Below are 12,383 nucleotides of genomic sequence, written 5' to 3'. Positions count from 1 at the left end.
GTATTTCACTCGCTTTTCAAAAGACTTACCATACACACATTAACATAAATTAGCTCGCATCGCGCATTAAAGATTAATCATATTATGTCAGCCAGGATGGTACAATGCCGAAACGTAATTTTTATTCACTTTACTGGTCCGAAGGGAGCTTTGCACCCCCTAACAACAAATTTAACCAGCACATGCCATCCTTAGGGTAGATTTACTTATCGTATTACTGTGACTCGTAAAAAGGAATATTTTCGGCGACCTGTGATTATTATCGAGTAATCCCATAATCCACCTATAGGGAAGGATCTACGATAATGATGATGGATGTTGCTGTTGAAAGATGGTATTAGGCTGTCTGATTTATTTTAGTGGAGAGATGATGTAATAATTGCAACTGAATGATGCTACAAAATGTGCAACTTGATGATTTTTAATCACTACTCCGATATTGCTATTGCAACACATTCTGATAATACGGGACGTTTGGTTTACCGATACACGTAGGAAACAGAGTGGTACGTAAGATGATTTTTAACGTATTTGACCATATATGTATACTATTGTACAAAATTTTCCGAATTTTACCAAATTAACTCTTTATTTCCATGTGGGTTGCAATAAAAATTTAATCTGACTCTATCTGTTTTCGTCTAAACTTGAAAATATATTTTTTCAGTATAAAACATGCGATGGAATCTACATATGCAAAAAAATTGTGGCTTCTGAAATATCCAATAATGAATTTCTTGAATGTGGAACATTGATTTGTAAGCAAATAAAAAGACAGAGGCAAATGCAAAAGTCGTTCAAATATCTTTAAAAACTTCTTTGTCCATTGCTTTATCGAATAATGGATTAAAAAATACAGACTTAATGTTGCATAAAATATAATTGAAAAAGATATAAAACTAGCAAAAATTTCACAAGTAATTGTTATTTATACATTAATTATCATGCCCAAAACAAGAAACGCCGTTTTTGATACAACCTCAATATCGACACAAAAACATATTCCTTCAGATTGGGTTTCTTCTGTGAAGTGCTTGCACAGAGGTGTAGTGGAAAAAAAACATTTTCTGTACCAACATTTTAAATATTTCAATAAATAGCCATTATCTGAACTTTCGTTGTTATGCCTATGCTCATTTTCATTTGGAGGTCCTGTAAATAAAAAATTAATGGGGTAGCAGAAAAAATGAAAACTGAAATGGGGCGAGGGGTGATCACTATAAAGATGCTACGAATATATCGACGTTGTATCAGAAACGGCGGTTCGAATTTCAAGCATGACAATCATAAACAAATAGCATAATCAATGTAAAAATAATAATCTCTTGTTCATTTCTATCCAATTCGTTAAATCATTATATGCATTTTTTTCTATTTGTAAATTAAATATCTTATGCAACATTTGGTCTGCGTGTGTCAGTACACAATTCGAAAGATCAATAGTCAAAGAAGATTCTAAAAATATTTCAACGACTCTTCCGTTTGAGTCTTGCTTTTTAGTCGCTTACAAAGTCGACGTTTCATATTCAAGAAATTCATTTTTGGAATTTTAAAGAGCCACAATTTTTTGTCATACGTATATCTCGTCACATATTTGATATCGATAAAATACATAGTCAAGTTCATACGAAAAGAAATAAAATCCGATCAAATGTTCGACTATATTTTTATGGTAACTTATATGGAAGTGAACAGTAAATGTGGTAAAATTGGGAAAAATTACGGTATCTCGAAATGTGTGACACTTTGCATAATAATGTACAGGGTGTTTCCTAAGCACATGTACTTATTCTAAGGAGTGATTTTAAGGTCAAAAAACAAGACATTTTCGTATACATGTATGTTCTAAATCCACTCCCCATTCTGCAACGTTCACTCAAACCTAAGGGGGAAAATTAATGTTTAATTTTTTTGTTAAAATGGAAAAATACCACGAAAGTTAAACTTGCTACGTTGTATTATCACTCAAGAACGTCTCTTTTCTATATTTTATTAGATTTACATTTTGTCTAGAAACAATTAAATAAATCACTACAAGGACATTTTTCGTTCAAACAATTATACTTTTTTTTCTTGTTATCATAAAAATATTTCAAACAGAAAGCCTGTGCATTTTAAAAACTTTGTTACTTCTCGTTTTTTCACTTTAAACCTAATAGTTTCCGAAAAAAAATGGTCACGCTTAAAGTAAATGTTGAAAATGTGCACCAAGTGCATCAACACAAGTTTGACTTCGTCTAAGTAACGATTTGCGTATTTTTGCAAAAATACCCGATCTATTCCTAATTGTTTCGCATTCGTGCACAATTCAAGTTTCAAGTTCATCTTCAGTCCCTACGAGTGTACAACACACTAAAGATTTTAGTTGTCCTCAAACGAAGAAATCTATTGGGCTTAACTCGGGTGATCTTGGAGGCGAGATGGGAGGTGGATTTAGACCTTACATGTATAAGAAAAAAAGTCTCATTTTTTGCCTTAAAATCGCTCTCTAGAATAAGTACATGTACTTAGGAAACACCCCGTCTATGGCGAAATACGTTCAAAATCATCTTACTTTCCATTGTTTTTCAGATGTGTTTTGGTAAATCAAACACCCTTTATATTAATGATATTATAGGTACTGGTGACTTTTTCCATTTGTCTGACAATGACTCATTCCGCAAAAAACATCTATTTTTTGTTAGAAATTCCCTTCCACCACATCCCAGGGTACTGGTCTTACTGAGCGAAAAATAAATCAAAGGCACTTTCTATATGCGAATCAGACCGCCACTTATCCTGCCCAGAATTTACTAATCTATGCCCTTGTCAATCTAACTAATCTAACGACAAACCTTACAAAGCAAAATTTATTCATAATTTTATAAAAATACTTTTCTCTTTGAACAACTGATATAGCTTAGCGAGTAAGTTATATCAGCGGGGAGAGGGAGAGAAGCAAGGGGCGAGGAAGTAAATTTAGTAAATCACGCCTCAAATAATTATCCACTGCACATTAAAATTTTCACCTACTTATAATCTTCAATTTGAATCACTTACATGGATGAGAAGGTGTAAACGGGTATTCTAATGTAGGTAGTCTTGGCTGTGGAGCTCCGGGATGCAAGGTGGGTGGGCAGTGGTAGCAGAACATGCCCCTGCCACCCCCACCTGCTAACTGAAACAAAAATTATATTTATGAGATTATCAGCTATACTTACGAATCGTACACACATAAACACTCGACTGTGTTTAATAAATTTATAAGAAAAACTATATTAAAATTTAATTGCCTATAATGTGCTTCACTCAAGAGGGGTACAGGAATACTCGATAGTTACAAATCTGTGCCATTTCACTCAGTTTGCTTCAGACTGGTTAAACAGTAAGTCGCAAGTTAATGTAATGTGATCAGACAGAAAATATTTATATCTGATACAATGGCCGTGTTAGAATATCTATCGGTTATGTGGAATCCCATATATGAGGCATACTATTCATACAACAACTTTGGAACCGAAAATCAGATATAAGTTAAGTAGTGTTAACAACTGCAACAAAAAAAACTGGAGGTTCCTAAATGTCACTTCAAAATAATCGAATTATTTTTTAAATTTTTCAAAGAGGTGACAGAAACAAAATTTCAACCACTTTTCAAATTTTAAATAAGAACAATATTAATTTACTCAATGAGTTCTATCGGCCCATGCTGGGCAAATTGCTCTGCCTCTATCAGTTCCCAAGATATGCACTAACATTCTTAACAATTTTCATGATTTTGAAAGTGAGATTAAAGTCTGATTCAACCACTTGATCTGTATTTAGGTTGTATATCTCTAGACACGTTGACAAATAAATAAAATAAACGTTGCAAACACATAATAATTTTTTTACTATAATTTTTTTTAATAATAATAGTTCACTGCCCTTGCATACTATTGTCTGACATATTCGGTGTGAACGTTAAGTCCTAATTACCCATAGCTAATAAAAATGTTTGTTATAGTCATTGCACTAAATGGCTCTCATAAGTAGTAATCTTTTGAAATCGATCAATTCAATTAGGTTTTAATCATTTTATTGCTTGTGCTTGCTTGTCAACAAAGAGCTCTCGTCGATTATTTTATTAGTTCATTACGTTCTGATTTGACTTTTTTACGATTAATTTATTTATAATTTATTGACACGTTTTTCACAATTTATAGGTTACAAGAAGATCAATGCCAACATTTTGTAGGTAATAATTTCGAATGTCTTGTTGTTTTTCATAGGTATTGTACACAGTATGAGTTTTCTTAGTTAACAATTACTTAAATCACAATTTTTTGCACACGATACATAGGAGTTTAGTTATGCGAAAACTGACACTTTTGTTGCAATTTCCTAGAAAATTCTAAAAAAATGTTACGACAAAGAACTTTATTATTTTAAATGGGACACCCTGGGTATTTTTATTTATTAAAACTCCCTCGTCCCTTATCAATTTATTGACCTTTTAGGATAAGTAGGTATACATAAAAACATAAACAACAACTTCGCAGTATGTGAAGTTTTACCTATATTCCAACATGTCGCTTTTTAATCCGTAATTTCGCACTAAAAAATTTAATTTGACGAACCGTACAGTTTTGAAAATGTTATTTACGAGGCCTATTAAAAAACATTTATTTTTTTAAAGAGCGACAACGTTTACTAAGTACCCCGTATTACCGGAGATCAGATTAGGTACCTACGTGTCATGAACCGCTTCAACAAATTCTGATGGTGTTCAAAAACAAGAGCCAATTTAATCAGATTTAGTTCTTAAATGCTTCTGCTTTTGAATTTTGGCGTGCGAATTCTCACTTCAAGTGGATGGATTTCCGCTGGGATAAGTGGTTCCAAGGTATGAACCCTTTAAAGTATTCTTTGCACAATTATTACCTCAGCTGAAATAATAGGGCCAATTATTCAACTGAGAAGAAAAGATTTGATCTGCACGTCATAATGCTCCTGCTCGCATTGTGCTTAATAAGATGTGGGCTCTAGTTAACTCGATAAAACAAATTTGGTTATTAGAGATATTAATAGGGCAATATTGAAATTAGGCTTATAAAGATTCAACAGAATTTAATTGAGACATATATCTACCAATTTGTTTAAATCGCCTTAGACCCGTATGTTCGTTGTGCATGGTGCTGGAAATTATTGAGATTTAATTTGGCGTGCTTGGAAATTTTTAGGAGAATATATTAAAAAATTGATTTTTGATTAGAGAAAAAAATCAATTACGAATTAGATATAAAATAAATAACCAGCATCGCTTACGTTAATATATGTAAAAAAAAAACCATACAAAGTTTCGTAAGTACACTAATATACATAAAAAATACTATATTAATGTGTATATGTGAAAAATGTTTATACAAAATATGAATGACAACATAGTAACAGATTATGAATTTAAATTTCATTATATGCCTAACTATGGTTTTATCAAGAATGAATTAAGAATTCTGTAATGATGTTCTATCAAAGTTTTGTCATTCATGAGAGAAATACATGCGAAAATGACTTATCTCACGCACTTTTACTAGCTTTCATATAAATAATTTACTAAATTTCTCATAAATATAATATTACCCTTCTCGATTTCTATAATTACCATAAAGGATGTAGCGAAATCGCTCTGTTGCCTCTAAACATTTCTTAACGCCTAAGAGATGCGCAGTCAGTTTAATTAGGACAAAGCCTATTGAACAATTTCAAAACAATATATCAAATTAATGTTGGTATTAAAGAAAATAAGGTTGAAGTGCGTATTTGAGAACTAAAACATCACAGCTGAAAAATAAGACGATTTTCTTGAGGAGGATAAAAAAGGCTTTAAGAAAGTCCTCTTGACTTTTCAAAATAATCACCAATAAGGTTATAAAAATGAAAATGAAAATATGTGTATTTAATTTTGATTTATCCCTGAAGTTCTATCTTTGCCCAATACAATGTTGTGACTAAATATAGAACACCCTGTATATGCCTAATAATTATTAGAGAAAATATTTATTACCTCAGAGCAATCAATAATGGGTTATTCCACACCATTCACTATTCAATTAAGCACTATAAAACATCCAAAATTGTGGTTGTATTATTTATTGTTTTATTACTCAGATTATCATTATAATTTAGTGTACGCATATTAGCGAAGTTAATTAGGAATAATAATTAACAAATCTCGATAAACACTAATATTCAATTAATAAATATTGCTTCCAATCAATACGTTGATATCAAATAAGCGTTAATTAGTGTCCTCTCATGTAGACCGAAGCTTACTAATCTAAATTGCGAGGGATTTGTTGGGATTTTTGTGGATTGGTATTAATTAATTATAGAATTGATAGAATCAAAAAAGTTAAAGTGAAATCATGCACTAGAAATTTTGAATATTTTGTAAGATATGCTTGGCTAAGCTAAATGATAAATGTTTTAATCGGGTTCCCAGGACTATTAGCTGTCGGGTTAAGAGTAGTAAGTTTTTTGGACTTCTTGTCATACCGTGGTTACCGTGTGAAAATGTACTGCATTCACTTATTTATCTTCATTTTTGTTCATTTTTTTTACTTTTATTCACTGATTTGTGTGAGTAAAAGTGATTAAAAAACGAATTTCATGGAACATTAATTCTGTAACCACACAAATATCTATTCCTCTCGTGTTGCAAAGGAAACGTCCTGCTAAGTACATCACTTTCCCTAATCAGGTAGTGTTCCCATAACCTGTCCATAAAGTTCTCGTACCGACAAGCAACATATCAGATCATTATTAACAAGCTGCAGAAGTTTTATCATTTGTCTTTTCTCATCACCATCTCCAAAACAACCCTTTGTATCATTTCACTATTACTAAATTAATTCAAGTTGCTTAAATCTCAATTAAACTGCTGATGCATGTAATATAGTTAAATTGTGTTAAATCGAGAGTCATTAATTTATGCTGGATTTCTTCAATCAGAAGAATCATAATTGTACTCGTATTAGATCGATTATCCAACTGGTTAGACTGAATCGCACTCGAAAGGGTGAAATTAAATAAAAATAACGTGGGTGAGAAAGCATAAAACACATGACACGTGATTCTTAAGTGGTTAATTGAACATGAAGTAGGTGTTTTTATAGCTTTGGGCAGTTGAGTTAATGAAAATTGAATTTCAAAAACTCGCTGATGATTCTAGAGTGAAAATATAAATGAAATGCCGCAAACAACGTCTTGATCTTGTTGTTTCCATTAGTAAATTTTCCCTCCTTCCATTGAAATTTGCTTATGACGTCTGAAAAAAAAATGACTCCCTCAAAAGTTCTTATTCATAATTCCAATGAAATTTCAGTTGATCATTCATTTAAACCACCCACTAAAAAGGAGAGCGACCAAATTATAGCGTTGCTTAATTTATGCAACAGAGCCACTTGTTTGAGATGTTAAAGATAGGGGTGCTCGCTCGAAATTCAATTAAGAACCTAACTGGCTAATAGAGACTTTTGGTAGACAAATTGCGTCCCTCATGTTATACGAATATGATTATCCGATGGGATACGCAATTCGGGGGTTTAGTTAAGGGGGAGATTATGACAGAGGGTACAGATTGTAGAATTCGTTATGCATGTATTTATTTCCAGAATATGGAAATCTTATTCCATTTCTTCTTTTGAAGGTTAAAATATTAGATGTATATCTGTCCCGCTCAATCCTAATAAAAACTGCCGGTGTTTTTATTGCATAAGTGTTTTGCTGGTCTTTAGTTTAATAACCTCGTTACAATTAGGTTTGTTGGTATACCACATATCACTAATAAGAGCATCCTGTGTGATGTGTATTAAGTGGTGCAAATTAAATTGTTCTGCGTTAAATGGATTTTTGGTTCTAGACCGAGCGCTCTCCAGATTACTACTAGATATCTGTACATTTTTATATTTGAAATATTCTGATCTCCTTTGCTTACCGTTTTACACAGAAAACCAAAAGTCCCGCACAAGTTTGCTAAAAATTGCAGGAAATATTTTTCATTAAAATGCTGCAACACGTCAAATATTCTTTTTAGATGTGCATTTTTTCACATAAGAGACATGAATGCAGGGTTAGCCCTCTAGTAGATAAATGTACTTTTTCAGTTTTTTCTTATGGAACTCCATTATGATGCTTTTGAGTTCTTTAAGCATTTCTGAACAAATTTAATGTGACATACCCATATAATACTAATAGTATATACGATGAATTGGATGAAAGGAGCTACTAGAGTGGTCTACTAGATCATTTGACATCACCTATATGGATTTTTTATGGGATTATCTGAAACATAGGGTGTATTTAAATAAGCCCAAAAATATAGAAAAGTTGAGAAAATTGATTATTCAAGACGCTCAACAAATACCTCTTCAAATAATGAGAGTTTAGTAGAAGTTTATAATGCTATTTTTTAAGTATTAATAGTTCTATCGTTATTTTTATTTTTTGTCATTTTTTTCAAAACTGTTGAATTTAGACATGGATATGTTACATTAGATATGTTCATAATTTCTCAAAAAGTTGCAAAAGGTTATTCTGTTCATTAAAAAGAAATGAAAAAGTACATTTATCCATTATATAGGTAAGCATGTATACATGTCTTGTTACGTCAAAAAATGCACAACTAAAAACAATATTTGACGTGTTCCAGCATTTTTATGAAAAATATTTCCTTCAATTGTTAACGAATTTATGAGGAACTTCTGGTCCTCAATGTATAATATCATTACATGTCGCTAGCAACTGGTTTGCGCTGACCTCTTAACGTGTTCAGAATAACCACATATGTTGTTTTAAGATTTCAGAATACAATTACAACAAATGTCATCTCAAGACATTAGTAAAATTAAAATTTCAGTAAATTTAAGATGAATCAGCACTAAGCCGGAGAAAAAGCATTATGCATATCTCGAAAGATTGTGTACGCATGCGCATGCTTTGCACACTTACATATATAGATGTGAAAAGGTTACTCTTCATACGGTACCCGAGGAATAATGATCTTAATTCTTTCCAGATTAATGTCTAGATAATGTAACTAATTTACATTCGATATTAACAACATACACCTCTATAAAGATTCATCCGATAGTAAAAGATCGTATTATAAATAGCCATTCACATTCGTAGTGCATTGTACCATACGATCACTGCAATGGTTTAAAAAGTTCTAGTTCCACAATAAACTGTTTTTTTACGACTGTCAGAAAAGAGAACTGAAAAATGATATCGAAAGATCCTAAATTTCTGTATTATTACCTACATTTCCTACGCATTCCATCTTCTATCCACTTAAATTATAAGGCTCTACAAAAAATTTTGATTTTTTGATTCACGCTAAACAGAATCTCGTTGACAATAAAATGCGATAATGGTATATTATGCAACGAGCACGTCGCTTGCAAGCCGTCGTCAACCTCAGTTTTACTTAATTTGAGTTGAAATCTCGATTATTAATTGTCGTTATTAATAGACTCGTTCGTTAAACGCATTCTACCACACGCTCGTCGGAAAAAGTTATGTAGTTATTGAAGAGTTGAGTTTGTTACTTCCTACGAAAGCCAACAATATCGGATTTTTTCCGGTACCGGAAAATTTATGAATGTCAATTCGAAAGCGGCAAGTAGGAAATTTGGGTTTGAGCTTTACATTCCTCACAATATTGTTATTTTTATTAAATTACGCTATAGATGTTTCAAATTTTGCGCCGGATTTGTGAAAACTTGTAATTTAAAGTGAAAATTTTTATTGAAAAAGTTTCAATTAATTTTGAAATTTTGTAAAAATTGAAACTTTAAATTGCTCATACCACTGGTATTTTCAATGAATCATTGTTTATATTTTTGCACTGAGCTTCCCGTTCCTTACAAAATACTCAAGTAGTGGGCTGTACAGTAAAAAATACATGTTTAAATTGAATGACGATGTATGATATTGAGTATACGTAGGTTCATATATTCGTCAGATGCCATATTTTCTAGAACCGAGAAGGTCAATTTTTGTTTGTAGTTGTGTCGGCAACAGAATTTCCCCAAATGTTTTGAAATTTAGGGCGTTATTTCTAACGAGTAATACTTACGTCGAGGGTATTTGTGTACCAAAACATAGAAAAATTTATGAGTCGAACATAGCAACTGTTTTTACAGTTTTTTAGCTTATGTTGAATTTTAATATTTCAATAAATTTGACATAAAATAACGATCTTACATTTTGTTTAAATAACGATTCTTGACTCCTAAGATTTCAATAAGTATCCTCGTTTCTAGAAAAAGTTTAAATTCGTGTTCCGTTAAAAATTATCACTATTTTTTTATATTTCTGCCACACCCTAAAAAGCCTTTTGTCGATTCGGGTCCATGGAGACTGCTATTACAAATGTTGCATTATTTTTGTTCAAGGATCAATAGTTAAAGACTTGTTTTCATTTTTATCGAACACCCTACATAATAAGAATTTTTTCTTCAAAGAACTTAATTTCTACAACGAGTGTGTAAATGTGTAAATACTAAAATACACTTGTATTACTTACTTTATGACTGTCCCCAAAAATCGTGATGCTGCCTTTGGGGGAATCCCCCGGACTCTACTAACTAACCTCCCCCACCTTCTACGTTTTCATCAATGATACGTCCGTAGGGAAACTACACAATCGTAATCTTATTAAGAAAAACCCATCTGATAAGATGTTAATGAATTGAAAAAAATGTTGCAAAGAACAATTCGCGAGTTGCGCCCGTATTGCCACGAAACAAGCAGAGCTTTTGCCGCCAAAGCTGTTAAAATGGTTTTATCTCTGCCGAGATGTAGCGCGAAAAGCGAAACACGTTGCTATGGGAGGTCCATTAGGCAGCTTCCCGACGATCCTGCGTCCCGAAATCCGGAATGGGGAGGCGGAGCTTAATTCTGGAGAGTGAGAGAGAGAGCACCGTTCCCCTTTGCCCGGAAAAAAGACCTACAATGGCAATTCTTTTCCGGTAAACCGGATCTTTCTTAATAGTGGGGATACAGATACAGTTTATGGCTAAACACTAAACACTTTTTTTACGAGCAGATTAAAGCGAGATGGGTTTAATGGATTTGTTTGTCCACATAAGCGAGAAGGATGGCGGATGGGGAGCAGATTTTCTTCTTGTGGTGGTGGAACACGACGAGGTAGTTTTTATTATTCATGGGTAATTAGATGTCTTTCGTGTACGGGTTGATTTTTGTGTTAATGCAACTGTGTTATAATGAGTTTTTTTCATTATTCCGTTTCCTCAGCCGTTTTGTGATAATTACATACGGGGTGTCCCAAAACATTGGGACAACAAAGGATCATGGGATGCTAGGGAGTAAAAAAAATAGAGTTTATCAGCTAAACGCGCCTGCAGATCGTTTAAGTAATATGGTTATTCTATGAGTAAATATCACAATTACTGATTTACACGCCTGAAATTGCTTAAGCGGAGGGTTGCAATAAGTCAAACTACCTCTTGCACCAGCTCCGATAACTGGAACAGTTTTACAAATTCGAATACACTTCTTTAAAATAAAAAATCTAAACAAAAATATGACAACATTTTTTACGAAAATTTTAATCTAGACGTGACATTAAAAATATATTTCACGTGTAGTAAACGCGTTTTGTATAATTTTTAGTGGTACCCAGATTATCTATAGTTTTATCCAACTGATTTTTTAATAAGTTATTATAACTTTCTTTCCAATATTCTTGCAACCAGAAATTCCGCACTTCACTTCGGATGCACTGGGTGTTATTGCTTGAGGGATTCCTTTTTTTTATCTTGAACACACTATATATTGTAACTATTGAAGGTGGATTGCAGCAGTTAAAAAAGAACACTTAGTTCTTAAAAAGGCATAATAATAATGAAAATAAAATACAAAAAGGTATTTCGTAAAATCATATTATTTATTTAAAAATATTTGTTCTTGTGTAATTAATAATTAAAAGTCTAAAATTCGTTTATAAACAAAATAATAATAAAATCGTGTTCATAAATGGTTTGATATTTAATTATACAAATCCCTGAAAAACATAAATATTGTAATAACAAGGTTTCAAAACCTTTTTATATGCAACTCTATGATATTAATTTCGCATGTATCGATTTGTTTTATTCATAATTTAGATTACCAAAGGTTTAGTAATTTTTTTTGTCTTTATTTTTAGTTCATATAAAATCAAACATGGTATTCAAAGTACTAACAAGTAATGTACGGGAAAAATCAGGACCAAGAGTGTTCTGAAATCGAAAAAGCTATGATTAACCAAATTGGATTGTTTTTGAGCATTAAAAAATAAATTTCATCTACAATTTCATGAAATTAAGCATCGTTTAGTAGTCCATCTAGGGAATCCT

At 32.1% G+C, this 12,383-nt stretch overlaps 1 protein-coding gene across 4 annotated transcripts in view; it reads right to left on the bottom strand.

Annotated features, from left to right (window-relative positions):
• Window positions 1-12,383, bottom strand: part of Drgx (Dorsal root ganglia homeobox) — a 190,060-nt gene that overhangs the window by 38,926 nt on the left and 138,751 nt on the right. For 2 of the 4 annotated variants that reach the window (XM_066281851.1, XM_066281850.1), the window contains exon 2: window positions 3,040-3,157. In XM_066281851.1, coding sequence (XP_066137948.1) covers window positions 3,040-3,133 — 94 coding nt within the window. In that variant the 5' untranslated portion in view covers window positions 3,134-3,157. Of the gene's footprint in view, window positions 1-3,039; window positions 3,158-6,025; window positions 6,096-10,549; window positions 10,854-12,383 lie in introns of those variants that run through there. The other 2 variants (XM_066281848.1, XM_066281849.1) reach the window with 2 other exon arrangements.

The sequence above is a fragment of the Euwallacea fornicatus genome, chromosome 4, assembly GCF_040115645.1.
Source record: "Euwallacea fornicatus isolate EFF26 chromosome 4, ASM4011564v1, whole genome shotgun sequence".
Classification (NCBI taxonomy): Eukaryota; Metazoa; Arthropoda; class Insecta; order Coleoptera; family Curculionidae; genus Euwallacea; species Euwallacea fornicatus.
The sequence above is the reverse complement of the archived record's forward strand: the minus strand, read 5'-3'. Positions and strand labels throughout refer to the sequence as shown.